The 25720-nt window shown below is 70.2% G+C and overlaps 1 protein-coding gene across 2 annotated transcripts in view; it reads right to left on the bottom strand.

Annotated features, from left to right (window-relative positions):
• SH3TC1 (SH3 domain and tetratricopeptide repeats 1) overlaps positions 1-24179 on the bottom strand; it is a 29092-nt gene extending 4913 nt beyond the window's left edge. Inside the window, exons 1-13 of one of the 2 annotated variants that reach the window (XM_062213200.1) lie at positions 24065-24179; positions 12982-13119; positions 11527-11601; positions 10627-10754; positions 9904-10009; positions 9239-9385; positions 8641-8848; positions 7773-7849; positions 7086-7281; positions 6030-6163; positions 4566-4607; positions 2568-4235; positions 225-405 (exon numbers count right to left, since the gene is read on the bottom strand). In XM_062213200.1, the coding sequence (XP_062069184.1) occupies positions 225-405; positions 2568-4235; positions 4566-4607; positions 6030-6163; positions 7086-7281; positions 7773-7849; positions 8641-8848; positions 9239-9385; positions 9904-10009; positions 10627-10754; positions 11527-11601; positions 12982-13072 (3053 nt within the window). In that variant the 5' untranslated portion in view covers positions 13073-13119; positions 24065-24179. Of the gene's footprint in view, positions 1-224; positions 406-2567; positions 4236-4565; positions 4608-6029; positions 6164-7085; positions 7282-7772; positions 7850-8640; positions 8849-9238; positions 9386-9903; positions 10010-10626; positions 10755-11526; positions 11602-12981; positions 13120-17406; positions 17531-24064 lie in introns of those variants that run through there. The other variant, XM_062213201.1, reaches the window with a different exon arrangement.
• Between the last annotated feature and the right edge of the window lie 1541 nt (positions 24180-25720).

Raw genomic sequence — 25720 nt, 5'->3', positions numbered from 1 at the left:
AAGCGAGGGCCCAGATTCTGGGCTGGCAGAGGTCAGCTGACAGGGCCGTGGGAGCAGCAAGAGGGGACAAGACAGCCGCAGCGGGGTGACCAGAGACAGGGTGCACCCCTGGCTGGGTGTTGCTGACACTCAGGAGCCCAGTGTGGTCCCCGAGGAGTGGGCAGCCTGGGACAGCCCTGGCCCCCTCTGGATCCCCCCACACACACACACGGCGCCAGCCTCACCGCTCGGTGCCCAGCGCCAGGTAGAGCCTGCTGATGGTCTCCAAGAGCTGCCCCTCCAGCGCCTTGTCGGCCGCCCTGCGGGCCAGCGCGAGCTGGAACTCGTGGTAGACGACGCACTGGGCCTCGCGGGGCGCCACGCTGCTGTAGAAGTGACACAGGTGCTGCACGGCCCGCAGCTGGCCTGCAGGGGGCACACGGGGCAGGGGTCACCCTCACGGCCCTTCCACACCGCACAGCGGCCAGTCTGGCGGCCGCAGGCCTGGGGTCCTGGCCGGGAGCTCCCAGCACTCGGAGCCCCTGCTTCTGCCTCTGCGTGCTGAGCCCAGCGCCACGCTGCCTGGAGCCCACGCGTGTCCTGTGGGCCATTCGGCCCCGGCATTCCCTCGCCTGTGCAGCTGCCTCACCGGGGCCGGGAACGGAGGTCAACCGGGAAGCAGAGGACAGCGGCGCCATCAACCCACCCGGCCTCTGAGACGCCCCCAGGACGCCCCAGCGCCGCTGCGGGTGCCCGAGGAGCACCCTCCAAGTCGGCCACGCGCACCAGGGCTGCGGGCACTCGGCCGTCAGCAGCAGGAGGCTGGGGAAGCGCACGCGGCGGCGATCAGTGAGCCAAGGAGCCCACGAAGGCAACCGAGGACCGGATGGGGCAGCTAACGCCGTCCTGAGAGGCACACATAACCGGAAATGCAGTTCCATTGAAAAAAAGAAAGTGCAGAAAAATGGATGCTCCAGCCCAAGACACCAGGGCACGGAGAGTTAGCTGGGGCTGCGTGTGGCACAGTGGGCAAAGCCGCCGCCTGCAACACCGGCATCCCTTGTGGGCACCGGTTCAAGTCCCGGCTGCGCCACTTCTGAGCCAGCTCCCTGCTAATGCACCTGGGAAGGCAGTGGAGGATGGCTGAGTGCTTGGGCCCCTGCACCCGCGCGGGAGACCCAGAAGAAGCTCCTGGCTCCTGGGTTTGGCCTGGCCCTGCCCTGGCTGTCGGTGCCATTTGGAGAGTGAACCAGGGGATAGAATGAAGCGACAGGACACAAACCCCTAAACTCAGGAACCACACTGGGAACACCGGGGGCCCCACATGGGGGGACCTCACACACAGGGGACCTCACACTCAGGGGACCTCACACACGGGGGACCCAGCACACGGGGGGACCCCACAAATGGGGGGACCTCACACACAGGGGACACCACACACGAGGGACCTCACACACGAGGGACCCCACACATGGGGGACCCTCACACACGGGGGGACCCCACACAAGGGGACACCACACACGGGGGGACCTCACACACGGGGGACACCACACACGGGGGACCCAGCACACGGGGGACCTCACACACGGGGGACCTCACACACAGGGGATCCAGCACACGGGGGACCTCACACACGGGGGAACCCCACACACGGGGGGACCCCACACACAGGGGACACCACACACGGGGGACACCACACATGGGGGACCCAGCACACGGGGGACCTCACACACAGGGGACCTCACACACAGGGGATCCAGCACATGGGGGACCTCACACACGGGGGAACCCCACACACGGGGGGACCCCACACACGGGGGACCCCACATACGGGGGATCCCACACACAGGGGACCCAGCACACGGGGGACCCCACACACGGGGGAACCCCACACATGGGGGGACCCCACACATGGGGGACCTCACACATGGGGGGACCTCACACACAGGGGACCTCACACACAGGGGATCCAGCACACGGGGGACCTCACACACAGGGGGACCCCACACACGGGGGACCCCACATACGGGGGATCCAGCACACAGGGGACCCAGCACACGGGGGACCCCACACACGGGGGAACCCCACACATGGGGGACCTCACACATGGGGGGACCTCACACACAGGGGACCTCACACATGGGGGACCTCACACACGGGGGACCTCACACATGGGGGGACCTCACACACAGGGGACCGCACACACAAGGGACTACGATCGGCTGGGGCCAGAGGAAAGGCCAGTTCCTGCCAGGACACTCAGCCCGTGGTGCACAGCATGGGGGGGGCGGGGCGTGGAGATCAGGCCCCCAGGTTCCCTGCCCTGCGTCCCGCACCCTGGGGAGGCCCCGTGGGAGGAGCTACGGGGGTTCTGGCCGTGGTGGTCGTGGCCCCACTCGCCCACGGTGAGGGACCATCAGTGCACGCCGGGATGCGCTGGTCCCCGGGCGTGGCGGGGCGGGGGGCGGGCGTGGGCCCTCAGCACCCTCGTGGGGGAGCAGCCCCAGGCGTGCTCCGAGCAGGCGGGAGCAAGGCGTTTTCCGCCGGGAGACGGAGGAACCCGGATGCCGGGAGTGGGGGTCACTCACCCTCCAGGTGGTCCGTCTCCACGGCGACCAGAAAGGCCCACTGGTAGTAGCACTTGCCCTGCTGGGCGAGGGCCCGGCCGGTGCACAGGTGGCCCAGCCGCAGGAGCACGTGGGTGAAGTCCGGGCCGCACTCGGCGCCCGGCAGCTGCGAGAAGAGGCGCACGGCCTCCAGGAGGTAGTGCTGAGCCAGCCCGCCGGCCCCCGCCTGCAGGCACAGGGCCCCCAGGTTGGCCAGGACCACGGCCTGGTTCCGCAGCTGGCCCAGCCCGCGGGCGGCACGCAGGGCACGGTAGAAGCCCTCGGCCGCCTGCCGCGTCCTGCGTGTCCGCTTCAGCGCCACGGCCGTTGTGTTGGCGATCACGCCCTCCAGGTCCTCGCCGGCCACGCCCGCGGCCTCCAGGGCCCGCAGGACGTCCAAGGCCCCCGCGCTCTGCCCGTGCAGCACGTGCAGCCAGGCCAGGGCCAGCAGCTGGTCCACGACGGCGCGGGCCCCGGCCCGGGCCTCGGCCTCGGCCTCGGCCGCCTGCACGGTGAGGGCGATGGCCGGCCCGTGCTGTCCGTGCTGGCTGTGTAGCCGGGCCAGGCCCGCACACAGGCGGCCGCGCAGGGCGCGCCCCGTGTCCGAGGCCGGGCAGGCCAGCGCCTGCCTGAGGTAGGGGGCGAGCTGGGCGGGCAGGCCGCGGGCCGCCCCCCGCGGGGCATTGTGCAGGACCAGGCCGGCGCTCTGCAGTGAGCTGGCCAGCGAGGCCTGAGTCCGCACGGAGGCCACCTTGGCGCAGCTCAGGGCCAGGTGCGGCAGGCACGTGCGGCTGTAGATGCCGGCCAGCAGCAGGTAGCAGTCCGCCGCCCACGGCGCCCCCGGGGCGCAAGGCAGAAGCAGCAGCCGCTCCAGGAAGGGCAGGGCCTCCTCGGGCTGCTTGAGCTGGACGTGGTGCCTGGCCAGCAGGAAGCAGGCCCGGGCCTCGGCCTGCGGGCTCTGGCCGCGGACGGCCCGGCGCAGCGCCCACTGGAGGAGCTCAGGCCCGGCCTCCGTGCTGCACGCGTGGCCCGGCGTCCCCAGCAGCAGCGCCGCGGCCTTGGGCACCGTCTGCGCGCACCTCTCCCGGTTCTTCTGCTTCAGGTACACGGCGGCCAGGTTGGCGTACACGGCCGCCACCAGGAAGAGGTCCCCAAAGCGGCCGCCCAGCGCCCCCAGGGCTTCCTCGAAGTACACGCGGGCCTGGGACAGCTTGAGCCGCCGGGCGCACAGCCGGCCCAGGAGGAGGCAGAGCCTGGCCAGGGCCATGGTGAGGCCGGCTTCCTTGGCCGCGCCCCGAGCCTGGGCCAGGCGCGCCGCCAGCTCCTCCTCCTCCATGCCGCCGCCGAACACGCTGCCCGGCCAGGGTGGGGCCGCGGTGTACAGGCCTCGGAAGCAGGCCGCGTACCCGGGGGCGTTGAGGACCCTCAGCAGTGGGCCCAGGGCCTCGGGGTCGGCCCAGTCGGCCCCAGCAGCCAGGCGGAAGGGGGGCTCCTCAGCGTGCACTGGGCTCACAGCACTGGGCGCCGTGTGGAAGTCCTCGGGTGCTGACTCTTCCGGGCAGCCCTCCTGGGTTTTACACTGTTCCAGAACATTCTTCACCCTCTGCAGCGTCTCGCTCGGCTCAGGGTCCGGACAAGGCGCAGGTGTTTCTGCAAGGCACAAGGAAGCGCTCAGGGCCCTGGGCAAGCTCTGGGCAGTGCGGCCTTTCCAGCTCCTGCCCCGCCCTCTGGGTCTCGGAATGGACGCAGGGGTGGCCGGGGCGGGGAGGGGCTGTCCTGGCCTCATTGGGGTAAGCAGGGGCTGGCAGGCTTGTTGCAAGCGGTGTGGGTCCCCAGGGCCTCCACAGGCAGTGGGGCGGGGGGAGGGGGCTCCTTCAGGTCCCGGCCCATGGCCACGCCCAGCAGGGAGCGACATCCTGGCCCGGCCCGGCTGCCTCCCATGAGCCCCCGCGCACCCCAGGCCGCATAGGCAGAACCTACCTTGCACCTCTGGCTGCTCCCACGCGGCGGCGTCGAACCTGTCTGCACAAGGAGGCAGTGGCACGGTCTCCACCTGAGCCCGCACCACGTGTGGCAGGCGTGGCCTGCAGGGCACCCCAGCTGGGAGACACAGGGGCCCCGCCGGGCCTGGGGTCAGAGGATGCCCTTTTCCCACAGTCTCCGGCCTGGGGCAGAGCCCAGCTGGCTGCCCCACGCGGGCCCCCACCGCCCCTCCGCTCCAGGGCAGGGAGGTGGGCCGCAGCTGTGCCGCCCACAGACCTGCAGTGAGCCCACCGGCCCCACTGCGTGGCAGGGGCAGGGCCCTTCCCTGAGCCCTGGTCTCCGCACCCCGGCTGCTGGGACGTGGCAGCTACAGCCCAGAGAGGGGTCCTACAGCAGCCCTGCCCAAAGCCCCACAAAGCAGAGCCCAGCCCTGCAGCCCTAAACACACGGGGGCGGGGCTTGTGGCGGGGGGCGGGGTTACCCCGCCCCTTGGAACACTCGCATCCCCTATCAGAGTGCCTGGGCTCAAGTCCCACCCTCTCTTCCATCTATGGCCCAGGATGGCAATGGAAGATGGCCCAAGCCCTCGGGCCCCTGCACCCGTGTGAGAGACCCAGATCAAGCTCCTGGCCCCTGGCTTTGGCCTGGCCCAGCCCTGGCCGTTGTGGCCATCTGGGGAGTGAACCAGAGGATGGAAGCTCTCTCTCTCTCTCTCTCTCTCTCTCTCTCTGTCTCTCTCTCTCTCCCCGTTGCTCTGCTTTTCAAATAAATAAATAAATCTTTTTAAAAATCATATTCATCGAATGCTGCTGGGGAGAAGGGCACGTGACCGCGCAGACAGAAGCAAATGCGTGTGCAGGGACCTACGTTCATCTACATACGCACACGCGTGGGCGTGCACGCACACGGATGTTTCATGCGTGTGCACCCATGGCAACAGTGTTCACGTGTGTGTGTGTGCACGTTCGTGTGCATGCAGGCCGGTGAGCACATGTGGCGTCCCGCCCTGACACCCCTGCGGCCGGGGGCGCCAGGCTGTCGTGTGGTGGGAAGACCCCTAGGCAGGCACTCGGGCAGGGCCCCGCCACGGGACCCCAGGTGCTGGCTGCCGCCCCAGCCTGGCAGAGGCTGCTGTCCGGCCGGCGGGGGAGCTCCTGGGCCACGCGCTGCACCCAGGGCTCCACGCCCGTCCCGTCCCCGCCCTGCGCCTGGCTGGCCTGCAGGGAGCAGCAGCACCCCCCACCACTGGGCACCGGGCAGCGCCAGGGTTGAATTCACAGTGACCCGTGGAGGAGGCAGGGCTGGGGATGGCCAGGAGGCCCCGCCGTGTGCCAGGCCCTGCAGGTGGGGTGTGGCGCGGCTGGGGACCCGGTGGGCTCAACGCAGTGCAAAGCCGAGCCACCGCTCCCGGACGCTGCCCCCCAAACTCCCAGGGTGTCAGCGCGGCCCCGCCCCACCTACCTAGGCAGTACGTGGTGCCCATGCCGGTGCCCGCCACACTGGCCACCAGCTGCCTGGCGTCCTCCGCGGAGAAGCGGCCCTCCTGGCTGAAGAAGGCGCCCTCCTCCTCGCTGAGAAAGGGCGCCTGGCCCACCCTGCGGGAGAAGCCGCCGTCAGCGGGGGCCATGACCCCGCCCCGCGCCTTGGGGTGGGGGTCTCCCGGGACGCAGAAGCCAGGAGCGCCCTGACCGCCCCTCGGGGGCCACCCTGACGGGACAGTGACGCCACGTGAGCCTGCCTTTCCCAGATGACCCCTCTCGACAGATCCTGCTCACAAGGTGCCTGGCCTGGGCGGGGGGTCTCAGGGAGGTGAGCGAGCTCCTGGGCAGCCCTGGAAGCCCCCCTGCAGTGCCCCTCCACCCCCAGCACACACAGGTGCACCCCGGCAGGGAACGGCCGGAGGGAGAGCAGGGCACCGGGAACAGGTGATGGGTGCGTGATGGACATGGAAGGCAGATTCTGCAATGCCAGCGCCCCATGTGGGCGCAGGTTCGAGTCCCGGCTGCTCCACTTCAGACCCAACTCTCTGCTATGGCCTGGGAAAGCAGCGGAGGAAGGCCCAGGTCCTCGGGCCCCTGCACCCACGTGGGAGACCCGGAGGAAGCTCCTGGCTCCTGGCTTTGGATCAGCGCAGCCCTGGCCATTGTGGGCAATTGAGGAGTGAACCAGCGGGTGGAACATCGATTTCTCTCTCTCTCTCTCTCTCTCTCTCTCTAACTCTGCCTTTCAAATAAATTAAATAAATCTTAGAAAGAAAGACGCCTCCTCAAAGAACACCACTGAGCGGCGGGGGGCTGGGCTGCCCCCGCTGTGAACCCCAGGACAGGGGGCTCGGGACCCCAGGACAGGGAGCACACCTGTGGCTGCCGTGGGCCTGAGCTCACCCCCCCCACACACACACCTGGGGCCTGGTGGGGGAGAAGCAGGAGCCACGCAGGGCGGCCTCCAGGTGGTCAGGGTCCCCACAGCAGGGGCGGGGCTGTGAGCGCAGGGTGGGTAGGGGGCAGGGCCACTCACTCGGAGGCGGGGCCCTGCTCACGGATGAGGCTGCTGGGCACAAAGCCCACTTGGCCCGAGGCCGCGTGCCGGCCCACGCACCAGGGCAGGCCGGGCACCCGGGCGCCGATGATCTCGATGCAGTCACCGGCACGGAAGCTCAGCTCTTCGGGCCCCGAGGCCTGGCGGTCAGCCAGCGCCGAGGCCGGGCCTGCCGCTGCGGGGAGGGGCCCACGGTCAGCGCCGGCCTGAGCCTGACAGCCCGGCTGTCGCCCGTGGCCGAGCCGGGTCCCTGAGACGGGCAGAGCCGTGGTGGGCGCAGGCCAGATCGGAGACGCACCTCCCCCTCGCCTCCCCCACCCCGGGCTGGGGCCCAGTTCCCAGGGGCAGGAGGCCCCGCCCGCCAGCCCGCTGGACACAGAGTGGAAAACTCGGCCCCGGGCGGGGCTGCTCTGGGCCCCTGGCCCCCAGTGAGCGCCCACAGCAAATTCAGCGGCGCGCGGCCTGCCCGCCCCAGGGTCTCCGAGGCGGTCCTGGAGGGCCTGGCAGTGGCACTCGGTCGGGTGCATTGGGTTCGGGCCGTGGGCTCCGAGTTGTTGGCCCCCAGGCTGCACAGGGTTCCTGTGGCTTGGGGACGGCTGGGGCGGGCGGGTGCAGAGACCCCTCCCAGTGCTGGGCCCGCCCCCCGTCGCCCGGGGAGACGCTCACCCATCAGCAGGCAGTCGGGGACCACGGGTCCGTCCAGGGCGTCGTCGACGGCGTCCCACGAGGCCCTGAGAGCCCACCTGCAGGTGGGAGAGGGGGCGGCAGTGACCAAGCAGGTCTGCGGCTCGCTCACACCTACCCAGGGGTGCTGCCCAAGGGTCCTGAGAGCCCCCAGCTCTCCCAAGTCATCAGCATCGGGGGGCTCAGGGAGACCCAGCCTCGGGCTCACTGTTCCTTGCCGGGTGACCTGGGCACATGGCCCCTCTCCCGGGGCCTCCACTGGGTTAAGGTGACTGACAGCCCCTCCTGTCACTGAGGGCAGCACACAGGTGCCTCTGACCACAGCACGCAGGGAGGGCACCACTGACTTCTGGGAGGATTCTCCAGAGACTCCTTGAGTGTGCTGGTGAGGGGCGCCACGCCCACTCCGTCAGCAACACAGCAAACCGAGACAGCAAGTTTCCTTTTTCACCTTGGCTGCCAGGAAGCTCCAGGCCAGCGTCAGCCCCACCTTCAGCAGTGAGCAGGGACCTACACGCTTCTCGTGCTCACGCCCCCTGGTTTGCTTTGTGCACATCTCTGGGTGTCTGTGCCCTCCTGTGAGTACACACGTCGGTAGCTCCCTCGAACGTCTGTGAGAGCCGCAGGCCAGGCGCTGCTGTGCCGTCCACTCCAGGACGGACCCCAGGTGGCTGTCACCGGTCAGCCACGCAGACGGATGGCTTTACAGCTGGGGGCAGAGTGGGGGACCGCGGCCAGGCCTGCTGGCACTCACACCACCCTCTCCCCACCCCCACGGCAGGTGCACAGCCCAGGGCCAGGGGCGCACCCGCGAGGCCCACACCACGCAGAGCCCCAGGCCGGCACCTACTGATGGAACGGACTCAGAGGTTCCGGTGCGGCCGCTGCCTTGTCCGTGGAGGCCGTGCTGGGGTGGGGGCCCCAACAGCCGGCTTCTGGGGCCCCCTCTCCCTGCGGGGCCCCCGAGGCCCGCCTGAGGGGCGGGGGGCCCTTCCCTGGCGCCTGGGGGGCGGTCGTCTCTCTCACACGGCCGTCGGGACAGAGGACAAAGAAGGGGCCTGCAAAGGGACACGGGGTCACTGGGGGGCAGCTGCAGCCCCGCCGGCACGACCCCCGCTGCCTGCCCTCCCACCCCAGCTCAGCTCGGCTTCACGGGGATGCGGGTTCAGCCTCCGTTTCTCCAGCTGGGCTATGGGGGTGGGGGCGACCTTCAGGGAACTTCCGGCTCTGAGTGTGGCCAGCGGGGGGGGGGGGGGGGCAGCTGCCTGCTTCCTGGGCTAACTCAGCCCTCCCCCACCTCCCCGTCAGGAATGCGGGAGGGGCTGGCGCCCCCAAACCCTCTTCCCTGCTTCCCCCGGGGCTGCCCCGGGCCTCACAGCCACGGACGCGAGGGTGGGGCCAGGCCCACCAGTGGCTCCCGAGCCCCCCGGGGCCCCGCCCGCCCCCACCTTCCTGCAGAAGGAGGCTCTCACACGTCAGCCTCAGGGCCTCCTCGTCCACGTGCACACGGACGGCCGCCGCCCCCTCGGCGCCGGGCGCCTGCAGCCAGAAGGCCGGCTCCACCAGCAGGTTTTCCAGGCAGCGGTGCGTGAAGCCTGCAAGGCCAGGTCTGCTCGCCAGCCCGCCCGGCGTGGATGGAGCCCCAGGGAGAGCCCAGGGCCTGCCCCGCCCTCGGGAGCCCACGGCGCCGTCCCCACCCGGGCCGCGCCCGCTCTGACGGCCAGGCCGTGTCCTGGATGACCCACCCCGGGGCCGGAGCCCAGGGCTGGTCACTTCCGGTAGGGCTGGCCCGCAAGGCCACGCGTTCTCCCCTACACGCCTCCAAAGCGACAGGATGGTTAGGAAGCGCGCTCGGCGGGCAAGGTCGGGACCACAGGTCTCGGGCTGCGCCTGGCCTGGGGAGCCCAGCTCACACCTGCGTTCCGGAGGAGCAGAGCCGCACAGCGCCATGCGGCCATGAACCTGGCTCAGCCCACCCCCCCCCCACGCCCCCAACACAGACCCAGGGCCGGCCAGCGAGGCGGACGCGGCTTCCTGTGCTGGGCCCTGTGAGCGAGAGGGGGCAGGCTGTGTGCGTGGCAGGTGTCCCCGCACCCCGGCGCCACTGCCTCACCCAGAGCGTGGTACGTGGAAAACTTCCAGGTTTCTTCGAAGGTCTTAAAGGTGACCAGAATGCGCTCCTGGTCGCTGTGGATGGACAGCAGCCTGGCCGACAGCTCCTGCGGGGGAGGAGACAGAAACGGGCCGGCTGAACACCAGGACCCGGCTCAAGGGAAGGAGGCGTCTCTGTGCAGAGGCCGCGGGCGCTGGCGCCTCCCCTGCTCACAAGCCCGCCATGGCTCCCAGCGCCCGGGGGCCAGGGCTCCTTCCCAGAGCGGGAGCGGCCTCCTGGCTCCGGCCCCGAGCCCGCTGGGCCTCCCCTAGCGCCAGCAACGCCAGCTTCTCTGTGACAGTCCGGTCCCTTTGCAGCCCTGCTCCCGGGCCTGGCCTCCCTGCCCGGCCTGGGGCTGCCAGTCCGTGTGTTCCCGGAGTCGGTGGACACGGGGGAGCAGGGCCCGGCACTCTAAGGAAGCAGGTGGTTCTGCCTGGGGCCTGGCCCTACAGCAGTGGCTCCGGGTTCCGCACCTGCGCACCCTAGCCCGGAGCCCTTGCCAGCCTCCTGCTTGCCCTGGGTCTTCTCCCCCACGCGGCCCCCAGTGCCGTGCAATTCCAGCCCCCAGCGAGCGGCCTGGAAGCTGGGGCCACAGAGGCCCAGGGACCCCACGCCATCCCAGCCCTGCCTCTGTGCCCCGGCCCCACCCACGCTCACCCCGAGCCCCCGCCTCCCCCGACTCACCCCGAGCGCACGGGCCACCTCCCGGCTGTCGCTCTCCAACAGGCGCAGCCGGCGCCGCACCAGCTGCTGCAGGCCCGGGTCTGGCCGCCCACTCTGCTCCCGCACGGCCAGCAGCTGCAGGGTCAGGTCTGCAGGGCGCGGACAGGGGTCGCACCGTTCGTGGGGTCCAGGCTGGGGGAGCTGGGGCGCTGCCCCTCCCCTCGCCACGAAAGCTCGGGAGCCACTGGGCTCACGGTGGGGAAAGGGGGCTGTTACCGGGCCAAGACCCCAGCCAGGGCCAGCCGTTTCTCTCCCCGGCCTGGGCTTCAGGTGAGGGGGGGAGGTGGACGCACGGGGCGGAGCGGCCGCTCAGCAAACGGGCGCCCAGCGCCTCCTCCCGGCAGCCCCCAGCTCCAGATGGGGCGTCCACTCCCCTGGAAACCTCAGCCCCGTCCCCCTCAACGGGCCCCTCCCTCCTCCTGCACATCAGCCCAGCCCCAACCCGGGCAGCTCAGGCCCCAGCCCCACCCTTGCCCGCCCCCCGCATAGCCTGGCCCCCTCGGGCCTGAGCTGGGCCACCTGTGCCTGGCCCTCCCGCCGGGCCCGAGGGCCTGTTAGGTGCAACCTGACCCTCAGCCCGGGGTCCCCCATTCCCACCTGCGGTGTCGTCCTCCAACCTCGCCCCCTCCCCGGGGAGTTTGGCCCCAGGTCTCTCGCAGGGCCCTTTCCTTCCCTCATGGGACCTCGGGGCCGCGTCCCCCACTGGGCAGCTCCCCTGGGCCAGGGGGCTCAGGACCTGGGCATGCGCATTCCACTAGCCCCCCCCAGCCCCCGACCCCCCACTCCCGTGGTTGTAAGGCAGGAAGGCTGGGGCCCCAGGACGAGAAGCCCGTGTTGGCTGTCCCCAGGCCCGGGGCTTACCTGTGGGGTACACTCCGATCTGGCCGGGAGGGGTCCCAGCGGCTGGGTCAGCGAGGCCAGCAGGAGGGGCCACGTCTGTAACACAGCCGGGCGCCACGGTCAAGGGCAGGACGTACAAGCTGCCGACACCCCAGCTCCGACCTGCGTGCACCTGCGCTCTCTGGGTGTGGGGCCGTGGGGACGTGGGGTTGGAGCAGAGGAGAGGCCGGGACACAGTGCAGTCTGGCGGCCGAGACTCCGCCCCCACTGGCACCTCCGTCCCCCCGGGCCATCATGCCCCTGGGCCCCGGTCCTCGTGGCCGGCTCCCTGTCACTCACAGCTCTGCAAGTCTGCGTCTCAGCCTGGGCACCTGCTGGCTGCCCCTCACTTTCCTCATCTGTGAAATGGGCTGAGCACCCAGGGTCCCGGGACGGAGAGGATCCAGCTCAGCCTCGCTCCTCGGCCCTGCACCGCGATGGGCTCGTGGGTTCTGGCCCCGCCCGGTCAGACCCCACTGCCAGCCTCTCCCCTTCTGGCGCACGGGGGCTCAGATCGGGCCGTGAAACGCAGGGAAGAGCGAGGTGCCAGATGGGGGCTTCCGGCCGCCTGGGCCTCTGCGAAATGGCCACTCCAGGTCCGGGGCAGGGGAGGTGCAGCAGGAGCCCCGGTGTGGCCCAGGAGTCAGGACAGATCCCGGGCAGGCGACTCTGCGCTCCGAGGAACCAGCGAGTGGCTGAAGGAACGTATGTGGACGAGTGGGTGTGGACTGGTGGAGAGCCGCCCGGGGGTGCCGGGGGCCGGCGGGGTGCCGGAGGGGGCGGTGGAGAGCCGCCTAGGGGTGGCAGGTGCAGGACAGCCACACAGGGAGCCAGGGCAGAAGGAAGGACCCAGCACCTGGACAGGAGGGAGGGGGCGGCTCCCGGAGGCCCCCCGGGAAGGCCCCTGGGGACAGGCAGGAAAACACTGGCAGTGCCCAACACCTGGGGTCAGGCTCGGGCCGGGCTCCTGCACGTGAGGTGTGAGTGCAGCCGCCCCCCAGCCCCGCCCCGGCCGCCCTGTGCATCCGCCGACCACCCGTGCGGCCAGCGAGCCTCTGAGGGACACGACAGGCGTGGTCTGCACCCCAGGGGACGGGGGCCCCACCTTTCGTCATCAGGGGCTTGTGGGGCCAGCAGAGCTGGAGTGCAAAGCACGGCTTCCGGAAGCCTCTGGACCCCGTGGGCCCCAGCACTGCCCCGACCGTCCTCTGTGAGCTTGGTTATCACCGAGGCGTCCCGGGACCCCCGAGCCGGGCCCTGTCACACAGATGCCTCCCCGGGCCCAGCTCGTCCCTGGGAGCAGGTGCTGGGGGGGGGGCAGTGGCGGTGCTGGGCAGTGTGCAGCCTTGGTCAGCCCACAGCCGGGAGGGCGCGGTGGATGGGGCGCACGGGTGGGATGCAGGGGGTGGCTGGGGCTGGCCCCGGCCCTGTGCTCACCGTCTCTGGCTGCGGCCTGGGCTTCCGAGGGCCCTGCGGGCGGCCTCCCCGCTGTCGCCTCCTCGGCCGTCACCTCCGCCAGGCGCTCCATGACCGCGGTGGCCTCAGAGCTGAGGGCTTGGCATGCCTGGCTCCCTCCTGCAAGAAAGAGGAGGGGGCGGGCTGCAGAGAGGGCCCTCCTGGGGGAGGGGCTGCTGGAGTGGGAGTCAGGAGGAGGGCAGAGCACCTCTGAGACCAGTGGGGCCCCCCAGCAGGTGTGTGGGGTCTGGCCGCCGCCTGTGCTCCCCCTCCCACTCTCAGGCCGCCTCCGCAGGCTCTGGGGTCCCTCATGTGTGCTGTGCCCCCTCTGCCCAGTGCCTTTGCACATGCCAGTACTGCTGTTTCCCTCAGGCAGAACCCCCAGGCCTCTCTCCCCAGGAGCTAGTCCTGTGCCTCCATCTTACACGGGGGCGGGGGTCCTGCCCCCGGGCTCAGTCAGCGGCTGTGGGGCCCAGCAGGGGGCACAGAGGACACAGAGCCCCCTTCCAAGCATCGGACGCAGGCTCAGGAGCCATGGAGCTGGTGAGCGGCACGTCCTGGGCCAGGGGCAGGGATCGGCCACGCCCCCTCCACTTCTGTCCCAGGCAGAGGGCTGGTGACAGCGTGGTCAGGGACACCCCGGCCACGAGGTCTGGCCTCTGTGCACTGAGCAAGACCCAGGAAAGGCCACCCCTCCATGTCCAGGACGGCCACGGGGCCTCCCTCCGTGTCCAGCACGTGGGGGGATGGGCCAGGGACACCTCGGCCCCCTCTCTGCAGAGGTCCTGGCCAGCTGACCCACGCACCTCCTTTCTTGCCAGGTGCTGGGAGCTGGCCCCCAGGGTGAGTCCAGAGCTAGGCGGGGATGGCACAGAGGGGCCGACGCCCAGGCCTGCCACCAGCTGGGGCGCAGCCAGCCACAGCTGCCCGGACGGCCCCCAGGAGTCTCCAGCCCCGGCTCCCACCTACACCCTGGCCGCCCCGGGGTGGGGGACCTGGCAGGAAGTGGGGAGGAGAGGGACAGCTGTAGAGGTGCCTGGGTCTGGGGTCCCAGGGTTATGGGGGGGAGGCGGGAGGAGCCGGCATCGCAGCCCCTGCGCAGGCCGAGGGAGGCCCATGGGAGCTGTACAGCCAGGAACAAGGCAGGGTCCCCACGCGGGCGACCTGGGGTCCATTTCCGGGGTGGGACAGGGGGCTGGCAGGGCTGCTGGCCCCGCCCACTCCAGCTGTCCCCAAACACAGGGGCAGCTTGGCCACAGCCAGACTCCAGCAGGCAAGAATCCTGACTGCCCCGGGCACGCACGCAGCCTGGTCCCCTCTCTGTGCCGGCCCGGTGAACACGCCTGGCCCCAGCTCGCTCCCAGGACAGCGGGGGCTTCCACAGGCACAGGTGCCCATGAGCCGCGATGCCAGCGTCAGCCAAGCCTCTCCACCTGCCGGGCCCCCGGCCAGGGGAGCCCCCTGCACCCACCTTACAGATGGGGAAGCCAGGGGGGCTCTGAGCAGTCTCACACACACCCCCGTCAGGAGCCGTTTGCTCCTTGTCTGTGCCGGCCGATCAGAAACCCACCGGCAGCTCCTGAGCCGGACCTGCCCCAGCCCACCAGCAGGACATGGCTCCCAGAGGAAGCTGGGCCAGGGGGCGGAGCCGGCGGGGAGATCCTGCCCCGGCACAGGCACACGCTGGGCTCCCAGTGGGGGTGCGGAAGGAAGGAGCCGGCTTTGGAATCTTGTTGTTGCCTCAACCACAGCGACCCCTGCCCTGCGCCTGGCTCTGAGCCACCGGCTGGGTCAGACAAAGGTCTGGCTCCAGGGGACAAGTGGTGTGGCGGGAAGAGACCCGGATGCAGGGAACCAGTCAGGAAGGCTCCCTGGAGGAGGCGTCCACAAAGGCCCCAAGTAGCCAAGGCAGGCTGGGTTTGCAGAAGGGACAGCTTGAGGCTCTGAGGTGACCCCATGGACCCCCTGCCCACCAGCTCCACTGCACCGGGCCTGGGACCACAGCTCCTTGCAGACGGCCCAGAGAGGGGCATTTGACACCGAGGGGCGTGGCCTCCTGCACACAGCCCCTCCCCTTCGCAGGCCAGGGCTCAGCCCCAGGCCCCCCCACCCATGCTCACCCTGCAAAGGCAGAAGCGCCCCCACTGTGCAGGCCTGGGGCACAGCCTTCGCTCTGCTCGCTGGCCTGGGCGCCGTCCCCACCCGGTCACACCCGAGTCGCTCCCAGGCATCCCCCAGCTGCTGGGGCTGTGGACTTTGCGTCCTGCCCCTCCACACTCTGCCCGAGGGTGAGCCTGGCTCCTGTGGTCGCCTACACCCCTGCCTGGCCCACTGCCCACAGAGGGGCACCTTGGCAGAGCGCCGACTCGGCCCCACTGACCAGCATGGCTTCTGGGGTTGCGGCTGCCCTCCCTGCCAGGGGGATGTCCTGACCCGCAGGCCCAGCAGGTGCCCCCGAGCCGGCCTGATGCCCACCGTCCCCTGGGTCAGAGACTGGCCCGTTTGAGGTGGGCCCCGGGCTCCCACGACCTGGCTCAGAGCAGGGACAGCTCCCGAGAAAAGAGAAGGCCCTGGGCTGGAGGGGTTCCCCACCTGCTGGCAGGACGCGGCTACAGCTGCCACCCGCGGCCCCTGCTCCGAGCCACCTGGCTGCCTGGAGGAAGTGGCTCGGTCCCCGCAGGCCGGCTCCCTGCCCTGGGCCTCCATGTCAGCTCCACCGAGTGGGGAGACCGCAGCCGGCCCGCGTGCCCCGGTCCTCGGGACAGCACTCCCGGCCCCAGGGGTTGGGCCACAGGACACAGGCGTGGGGCTGACCGCCCCCCAGCCCGAGTTCCCTCCTGCAGGAACTGGGAGGACGTCTCCGGCTCCCCAGGAGGGCGGCGGATTAAGGGGCGTCAGCACGGGTCACAGTCTCATTAACCCGCGGCGGGACAAGGGTGGAGATGGTTCCAGCCAGTCCTGGCTGGGCTGCGGAGAGCCTGCCCAGAGCTTTCCAGGCTATACTGAACCAGACCTTGTGGGGCTGTGGCCGCCGCCTCGGCCCCACCCAGAAGGACCAGGAGCGCAGTCCCGGCTCCCCACGTGCTGGGGTGAACAGGGGCCACCCCAAGTTCATGTCCGCGAGGACCTTCACAGGGGGTCTTCCCTGAAAATAGGCTGCATGTCGATGACGTGGACGGCAGTGAGGATGAGGTCACGGCGGGACCTGAATCCCGTGACTGCGTCCACGTGAGGCGGCAGGCGTGGGCACCCCGCATCCGGGCGCCTGGTCCCAGTCTGGCTACTCCGAGATCCCGGTCCAGCTCCGGGCTGACGCACCTGGGAGGCGGCCGATGACGGCCCACGTCGGGGGCTCGAGTGGAGCCTTGGCCTGGCCCAGCTCATCCAATGCAGGCAGGAGAGAGTGAGCCAGCAGGTGGAAGGTCTCTCTCCCTGTCACCCCCCCCCCCCTTCAGAGAACTCTATACATCCTGAACAGACAGGAGGAATGAGGACATGCACGCGGACACAGGCAGGGGTCGGGGCTGCTGCCATGACCAGGAAGTGCCTGGAGCCCGCCGGAGCTGCGGCCCGGAGGGGCGTCCCCAGGACCCCGGGAGGACGCGGCCCGGCCACACCGACTCCGCTGAGAGGACACACGTGCAGCCCCTCCTGGGCCTGGGCTCTCCCAGCGGTGTGGCGGGCGGACCCGAGCCACAGCACCCTGGAGAGCGATAGCCGAGGCGCTGGCACGGTGCCCACGCGGGCCAGCCCACCTGCTCACACGGCACTGCCGCCCCGGGATGGCCCCCAGGACAGGCACCTCGCTGCCCCTGCCCCAGGCCCGGCCAGGGCCACACCATCCGGGCAAGGTGAGGGCTGCCCGGGGGTCTGCTCCACGCTTGTCCACCCCCTTAACCTGGACGGGCCCGCCTCATGCCCCCCCCCCCCCGGCTCAGCCAGGAGCCCCTCCCCCACGGGGCTGCGCTGCTATCTCCTGTGAGCCCAGAGAGGACCAGGGTGCGCGGGCACAGGCCCTCCCTCGTCCTGCTCGGTGGGTGGGGCTGAGAGCACAGTGGTGGCCTCAGAGTGGCCAGGTCACCACCGCCGTGGCACTGCCCACCCGTGGGTCTGCGACGTGGCCGGCACCATCCCAGGGCTGGGGGCCACTCAAGCCCTGTGGCCCTCCAGCCCTCCCTGAGCCAGGACCCCAGGACACACCTGCTGAGCGTCCCCCCAAGGCGGGGGTCACAGAGGCAGTGGCGCTATGGCAAACCCGAAGTCACCGTTAGCGGCGGCGCCAGGCAGCAGCGCCTGGCTGAGGTCCCAGCAGGCCTGGGAGTGGACAGCTCCCCCCACCCGGGGCTACTGCTCCCCGGCTGCCACCGGACAGCCGACTGGCCCCGTCCCTACCCTCGTGCCCAGTACCTGCCCCTCTGCTCCCCAGAGGTGGCTCCCAAGCCGGCGGCTGCTCCCTGATTTCAGTGCTGGCCCAGACAGGACAGGCAGGGGCTGCCCACAGCCCAGCTGACTGCAGGGCGGCCGCCACCGCCCCCTGCTTCCTGCCCCACTTCCTCCCCGCGCCTGGGGGCCGGCGACAGAGCGGCCGGCCGGCCAGTTGATCATTAGCTCCTTCCTGGGCGGGCGCGCCAGGCCTGTCCCCGCCTGCCCGCTGCCAGCCCCCAGGCTGCTGCTCCCGCCTGGCCCCGGATGGGGAAGTCCTCCAGCTGCCCACCCTGCACCCTGCCAGCCTCCTCGGAGTCTCTGTTCCTCTTCCAGTTCTGCACACACACGCGTGCACGTAGCACACACAGTGCACACGTGCATGACCCCGTAGATGCACACGCACGCACGCACACAGTGCAGGGGCCCAGGCAGCAGAACCTCCGGGGAGCCCCGCTCCCGTGCCCAGCCTCACCTCCTCAGCCCCGGGCCTCAGGGTCTTGGTCTCCGTGCTGGCTCCGCCTGACCCCAGAGGGGAGCAGGAACTCCCCAGCCAGGCCTGGGTAGGGAGGCTGGCCCTGCTCACGGTCCCGCGAGAGCTCTGAGCAGAAGCAGGAACTGAGCTCGGCCCTGGCTGCTGTGCTGTCCTCCATGACACAGGGGCGCCGGGGGCAGGACGGGGGCTGCTGCCGGCCCAGCCCTGGGTCCCGGGCAAGGAGGAGCTGACAGGCAGGGAGGGACGCTTTGCGCACGTGATCTGGTTTGACAAAACCGGGCTCATCCGTGTGACAGACGAGGGACCGGGGGCCTCTGTGAGCTGCTGGGGCTCAGCTGAGGCAGCGGGAAGCAGGGTTGGCCTGGCCCCTTCCCCAGGGAGCTGAGCTGGGCCGCCGCCGGGGCCGGGAACCGGCCGTGCTGGTGAACAGGGAGTGTTTGCCTGGGAATTTCAGGGTGAGGGGACCACTTGGAAAGGCCACCCCCTCCCCGACACAGCCAACCAAGGAGAGGGGGTACAGCCACCCGGCCGACAACGGAGCCCCGTGGTCAGGCCGCCTCCATGCAGACCGCCAGGGAGCCTGATTGATGGCCCGCACGCGCCTCCACCTGCAGCCGCTCCCGGAAACCCCTCCCTGCTGGCTGCTTGGGCGGGAGGGGGCACTGCACAGCCAGAGGCCACTCTCGTCCCAGGGCCCCGGCTTCCAGCAGGGAACCTTTCCCCTGCCTGCCTCTGTCTCTGGGGCTCGGCCTGACCATCTTGCCTGGAAACCCAGGGACGCTCAGGCCGGCACTGCTGCCCTTTGGAGCCTGGCCAGTCCCCGTCACGGGTGCATGGGGGCCCGGGGCATGGCAGGGTGCTTTGCTGTGGCCATGCAAGGGGCCTCCTGGTCCCTCCCCCAAAAGTGTTTCCAGATCGTGTCCCCTGGGGGATGTCACCGGCTGAAAGCCACGCCAGTGGTCAGCGGTCAGGGCCAGCCCAGCCTGCGCCTCTCCAGCGCCACGCGCCTCCCAGGAGTCCCACCTCTCCCATACTCCCAGCATCCTCCACACTACCCCCAAAGTCACAGTCACCCCCAGATCATTGTGCACCGAGGCCAGGGCCAGTGGTGAGGGAGCGGCTGCAGAAGCGGGGTCACCTCCCAGCCCGCTCGGGTCCAGCACCGGCCCGAGTCCTGCCCCAGGTTTGTCAGCCTCTCCGGCCAGCCAGGCCCTGCCGTCCACACCACCAGCACCCGGTAGACGGACAGAGACGGCGAGGGCACCCGGTGGAGCAAACGTGTATTTCCTGCTGCCTGTGAGGTCCAGGAGCCAGGCCTCTGATCCCGCCGCCCACTGCGCCCCGGCGGGGCCACTCCTACCAACAGCACCCTCTGTGGCACTCCTGCAGGCCCAACGTCCGAATCCCGGTGTGGGCGGGGCTGCGCCCCTCAGAGGCTCTGGGGGGCTCCTCCCTGCCCCTCGCGGCTCCCGCATGGCCGCTCTGACGACCCGGGTCTCCCTGTGGCCGCCTCCTCGGCGCCCATGCCTCCACAGCTCTCTTTAGGAACGCGGAGCCTGGTTTGGGGTCCAGGCCCTGCCGTCCACACCTCCGCAGTCCCCACAGCTCAGCTCCAGACCCTTCACTTAGCGGCTGCGGGTGGAGGTCAGGGTGTGGGTGTGTGTAGTAGGCCTGGGGGGCGGCCCCTCGAGCCCCTGCTATCTTCCCAGGACCCCTGCCCGGTCACACACAGGTGGACCGAGCAAGGCCCCGGCCCCCACGGCTGCCCTGGTCCTGCACGCACGCACCTGCTCCCACTCTACCCCCTTGCATTCCTCGGGGCTGGGGCTGCACCCCTCACGCAGCTCCCCCTGCCGCAGCCCCCTGCCCAGGAGCTGGACCAGGCTGGCACCTCGCTATGGGGTGGGGCCATTCGGCGCCGGCCCCGCCCCCGCTAGGCTGCCTCTGGCTGAGCCGCCATCCGGGCACCCACTACGTGCAGAAGCAGGTGCCAAACGCCGCCTCCCACAAGCACCTCGGAACCTGCGGGTGCCCCCAGCTGTGCCTGCCCCACCCCACCTGTACCGCTCCCGGCCCCGGCGAGTCTTCTCCATGCAGGGTGGGGGCCCGTCACCCGTGCACCCCCAGGGTGTCACCTCCTGCAGGAAGCCTGGCAGGGCAGGATGTGATGTGGCCTGGCTCCGAGAGACGCCAGAACGTTCCCAGGGGCTGGAGCAGGGCTGGTGCACAGCCGCGCTGTGGTGTCTGACCTCCCCCCCCCCCCCCCAGTGCCAGTGATGGCCCTGCCTGCAGCCTTGGCCTCCCCAAGAGCCCAGGGGACCACGCTGGATGGCTGAGTGCAGAGACCCATGTCCTGGGGTCGGTCCCCTGGCCTCTGCCCACCCCCGGGCATGGCCTCCCAGGCCAGGGCTGGAGCCCCCTGCTCAGGGAAGCCCGGGGGCTGTGTAGACGAGTGGGGGTGGACACCAAGGCCTCACTCTGCCCTGGGAGGTGGGCCCCGGGCGTGGGTTGGTCCCCAGCCGCCCCCGCCCCTACGTGCTGCCCCAAGCCCCAAGCGTGAGTGAGGACGCCGGGCTGCTGGCTGCCCGCTGCCTGCTCTCCCGGAGGCCCGGACAGGCTCCGCGTCCCTTCGGGGCCACAGGCACTTCCTGTGCCGGCCACGGACCCCGCTGTGGCCCGAGACCCCGTATCCTGTTTGTCTCTGCAGCTGTGCCCTCGGCCCGGGGCCAGGGGGATTTTCCGAGGGCCTTGTCTGCTGTGGGCAGACAGCCACCTCAGCACGACACCCAGGCCTTCCAGGGCCAGCCAGGGTGCTGTGAGTTGGGACCCCCCCACTGCGGGACCCTCCGTCCCGCCCCAGCCTCTGGCCGGCGGGTAGTGGGGTGACGGGGACGGGGTGCACAGAGCAGGCAGGAACAGGGGGTCCTGGGTGGGGGCAGACGGCGGGAACTTCGGCTGCTGTTCTCCCCAAGAGCCCAGGGAAGTCAGATCCCAGCCTACAGAGGAGACGGGGGGGCACCCTGATGCGTGGGTCCCACTCCCCTGAGCCCCCACATTCCTGAGCCAGGCTGAGCACCCTGACGGGGATCCCCGGCATTTCCTGGGTTGATACTGAATGGGCTCGCACAGGCACCGAGCCGGCCCCGCACCCCCTCCAACTCTTCCCAGCCAAGACTACTCCCGGGTGGGGCCTGCAGCCTCCCCACTGCCACTCGGGCGTCCAGCGGCCACAGCCCCCTCCATGGCCCCTGCCCAGCCCGGCCTCCCCGGCTCTCCCCACACGCACCAGCTGCCCCGGCTCTTGGGGGCCTCTGCCTCCCCAGCTGCCCCCCTTCTCAGCACCTCTCCCTGACGGGCAGCCACACTGGACAGCTCCGTGCTGGCTGTCCATCAGACAGGACTGAGCCACTGTGTCCAGCGCTTCCCCAGGGCTGGCCGGGGCATCCCACAGCCAGGAGGGCCCCGCCCACCTTTCCCAACCTCAGCAGACAGCGTCAGGGGCACTTAGGTTCTTCCACCGCGCCCAGCAGGCTCCATCCCAGCCACACTGGCCAGCCTCATCCCCACGCCACCTGCCCCTGGCACCTGCACCTCCCGCCCTCCGGCCCCCCTTCCCTTCCAGGCCCCTGCTGGCCCGACCTCTAACCCCGAGCAGCCACTCCGCTCTGCTCCCGGGGCGGGGGGCACATTTGTGCTGTATCTGGAATTTTCACCCAGGGCTGAGCTTGCTCCGTCCATGAGCCCCCCCCCCCCAGAGGACCCAGGTAGGACCTCACGCTCCAGGGCTGGGATGTCTCAGGCTTGGAGCTGGCGTGGGCTCCTGGGATCCCCCCTGCCTACTCTGGGGAGTGGGACCACGCCCGGCAGCCTGTGGCCACGGCCAGCAGGTGGCATCCCCTGCCACGGGCCCCTGCTGCAGGTGGGCTCCGGGCTGCAGCCCCCGGGCAGCCCACATTCCACCTGCACGCTCTGCACACCTGGTGCCAGCTGAGCTGTTTCCCAGGTGACCCATGGAGGGTGTGGCCAGGGCCCCCTGCTCTGGAGGGGCCAGGTGTGAGCCCTGGGGCTCCCACATCGCTGGGTGATGGGGCGTGTCCTCCGCCTGCTTTGCCCTGGCACAGCCCTGCTCTGTCCACGAGGGCAGCGCGCCACGCACTGGTACCTGCTCTGTCCACGAGGGCAGCGCGCCACGCACCGGTACCTGCTCCCTCCCACCCTGGCCAGCTCAGCATGGCTCTGCCCTGGCTGTCAGCCCGGGCCCTGCAGCTGCCCCGTGTGCGGAAGGGGAGCCCGCGAAGGGAAGCAGCTCCTGTGACTGGCAGGTGGGGCGCCTGCCCACCACGGGGAAGCCCCGTGCTGAGCTCCAGGACACAGCCAGACTTGGGAGATGGCGGAGAATCAGCCCCAGGTGCTCAGACACCGAATGCGAGCGGTGTAACCAGCTCAACCGCTCGGCCGGCTGCCCGCCCCTCCCAGGGACTTTCTGAAGACCCCTCCCACACACTCAGGGCCTGGCAGAGGTTGGCTGAAGGCTCCCAAGAACAGGCATGGCTTAGGCCTGGTCCGGCCGCTCACCGCCTCCAATGGATGCTGATTCAACACCGGGTGAGGGAGCGCATGTGGCCGCAGGTCATGGCCACATCCGGGGGGCTCCTGCCCACAGCGCGTGCCCTGCTGTGACAGCCCATGGCGACCCCAGTACCACCCTGAGACGCTCAGGGGGCAGCCCATCAAGGACACGCTGCAGAGTCCCCACCGGCGCCCCTCAAAAAGCCATCAAAAATGGACCGGCAGTGGGCACAGAGGGTCAAGTCCCCACCTCTGACCCGGCATCCCATATCAAAGCAACAGTTCAAGTCCCGGCTGCTCCACTTCAGACCCAACTCCCTGCTGTGGCCGGGAAAGCCATGAGGATGGCCCAGGTGCTTGGGCCCCTGCACCTGCATGGGAGACCAGGAAGAAGCTCCAGGCTCCTGGCTTCGGCTCAGCCCGGCCCCGGCCATTGCTGCCATTTGGGGGAGTGAACCAGGGGATGGAAGACCTCTCTCTGTGGGCCTCTTCCTCTCCCTCAGTCAGTCTGCCTTTCAAACAGATCAATCTATACCCAAACAAGCAAACAAACAAAAAGTCACCACGCACAAGGCGGGTCTGAGAAAAGCCGGGGGCAATGAGGACTCTGACCGTGGGGACGCCCGTGTGGGGGCCGGCACTGCCTGGGTGGCCCTGCTCACCGTCCTGGGCCCTGCAGCCCCTCCCCAGGGCCACGTTTTTTAAAAAGGCAGCTGCGTGAGCAGGTGCAGTGGGGGGGGTGGGGTGGAATGGAGAGTGGGCACTTGCGGCTCCCCTGCCCACGAGCCTGGCATCCGCGCAGGTGTGAGCTACTCACAGAGACGGGGACAGAGCCACCTCCTGTCACTGTCCCCTCCCACCACTGTCCCCTCACTGTCCCCTCCCTGTCCCCTCCTCATTCACCCTCTCACTGTCCCCCCTCACTCTCCACCCTCACTGTCCCCCCTCACTCTCCACCCTCACTCTCCACCCTCACTGTCCCCCCTCACTCTCCACCCTCACTGTCCCCTCCCCTCCCTGTCCCCTCCCTGCCCCCTCACTGTCCCGGCAGCCTCCTGGTGAGCTGGCTCAGCTGTCTCTGGAAATCAGGACACCTCCTCCATGCAGCCACAGAGGCTGCCTTCCCTGGGGGTGGGGCCAAGCCCTGTCCTCGCCCCAGGGCAGCCTGGGCAAAGTCCACCCGCATTCCACCCAGAGCTCAGCCTCCGCCCTCGCCCAGCCCACCCCTGCAGGGTGGACCCCTGCCCCTCCCCCTCCCCTGCACCAGGCAGAGTGGGTGCAGGATCTGGCCCGGGCCCAGGGTCCCTCTCCGGGGTCCCTGGCCCGGGGCTGCTGCGGTCAGCTGCAGGGCTGACAGCCTGTGGACCCAACAGGAAAGCTCCCGGAGGGCGGAGTCGCTCACCCACGGCCCACGCCTCCCCGTGAGTCACCCCCCCAAGCCCAGTCCATGGATCCCACGTCACACCTGCCGCCCAGCTGTCCGGCTCCACCTCTCGCTGCTCCGACCAAGCCCATTTGGCGGCCCTGCCGCGGGCACCCCCGCCCTGGCCCCGCAGGCGCCCGAGCGCCAGTGCTTACCTGGGCAGCAGGGCGGGGAGACACCCTGTCCTCCGCTGCCGCTCCCGGGGCGCCCAGGAGAGGCCCGCAGTGCAGGGTCCCGGCCAGCCAGGAAGGTGCACAGGCCAAGCCTGGCCTCTCGCTCCCACGGAGCAGGGAGGAGCCGCCGCCGCCCCGCCCCTGCCAGGAAGGGGCTGAGCTCCCCAGGCCTTTCCTTCTTATCGCCAGTGTGGGCTCTGGGGCCGGCATTCCCCAGCAGGGCGGGGAGCAGAGGCAGCTGTGGGTGGGGCGGGAGCTCCAGGGCCCGGCGTGCGGGGAGCTTGGGGGCGCAGGTGGCTCTCACCTCAGAGGGCGGTGGCCAGGGCACAGCTCAGCTCGGGGGCGGGGGTTCCTCCAGCCGAAGCCTTGTGCTCAGCGAGCACGGACTGAGCACCTACTGTGTGCCGCAGGCACCTGCTCCGCCAAGATCAGCCTGGTCCCTAACTCGCTCGAGGTGCCGGTCACATGGACGCCTGGGAGGCTCACGTCCCCGAGTCCCCACCCTCCAGGATCTCCCAGGGCGTGTGTGCGTGTGTGTGCGTGTATTTATAGGGCAACCTTCCCAGGCATTCGTGCTGCCGGGGAGGAGCCGGCCAGCAGGGAGGAGATGCTGGCACGGAGGCCTGGGCTGCCCACTCTGTTCCCACGTCACCCGCGAGCATGAATGAATGAATGAATGAATGGGCGTGCCTGACATTTGTCTGCTTCAGTTCCGACAGCACTGACATCGCCCCTCTGGGTCCCTGTTCCCATGGCTCCCGACCCCGTGACCCCAGCACACCTGGGCCCTCGCAGCACCAGGGTTCTGGCCCCGCCCACAGGGCAGGAGCCGAAGGCGAGAGCTCCCACAGCTCGGGGGCTGCACCGGGGCTCCGCTCCCAGTGGGGCTCAGCTGTCACCCAGCTGTCACCCCTCGCAGCCTCGGGAGGCTGAGCCCTGGAATTCCTGGGGTGCCCAGCTGACCTGCAGGACCCCATGGGGCCACGGGAGGGGCCCTGTGCACCAGCCCAGGGGGGGCCAGCCAGGACTTACAGGTGCTGGCTCCCAGGCTGCCTCCAGGGGGAGGAGCTGCCAGGGCCCCGGGCACCTGCTCGGTGCCTCCCCTCCTGCCTTTGATTGGTGCGTTCTGCGGGGCCGGAGCTGCTCCAGATGGGGCCATCAGGGTCAGCATCCCAGCACCTGCACCTGGGTCTGTGCCCAGCCTGGCTCCCACTGACCGTGGGACGGCAAAGACCAGAACCTGGGGTCCCCACAACAGAACCCGGGGGTCCCTATCCCCACAACGCCGCGGCTGACACCGCAAAGACGGGCAGCGCTGCTGTGCTGGGTGTTCCGTTCCCCGTCCCCACTTGCACTCCTGACCCAGAAGCCCCTCGGAGGGGCCTTGTGAGGGGCCGGGCTTCTCCTTCCCAGCCCACCCCTCGCCGCGGGTGCAGGTGCAGCCTGGGCCCCAGGAGCAGCCCCCTCCCCGCCCCGCACGCCGGTGCCCTGAGGTCTTGCGTCCTCCTGGGCGCCGCCCCTTCCTCCAGCAGTGTTCTGGCCGCGCCAGCCTCCCACCTGCCTCCTTCCCGCCGGACTCTGACGGATTCGGAACTCGCGCACAGGACGAACGCGCCTGCTCCACTGTGCCCCGGGGAC

Source organism: Lepus europaeus, chromosome 16, assembly GCF_033115175.1.
Source record: "Lepus europaeus isolate LE1 chromosome 16, mLepTim1.pri, whole genome shotgun sequence".
Taxonomy (NCBI): domain Eukaryota; kingdom Metazoa; phylum Chordata; class Mammalia; order Lagomorpha; family Leporidae; genus Lepus; species Lepus europaeus.
Note: the sequence above shows the minus strand (reverse complement) of the source record. Positions and strands in the feature narration are given on the sequence as shown.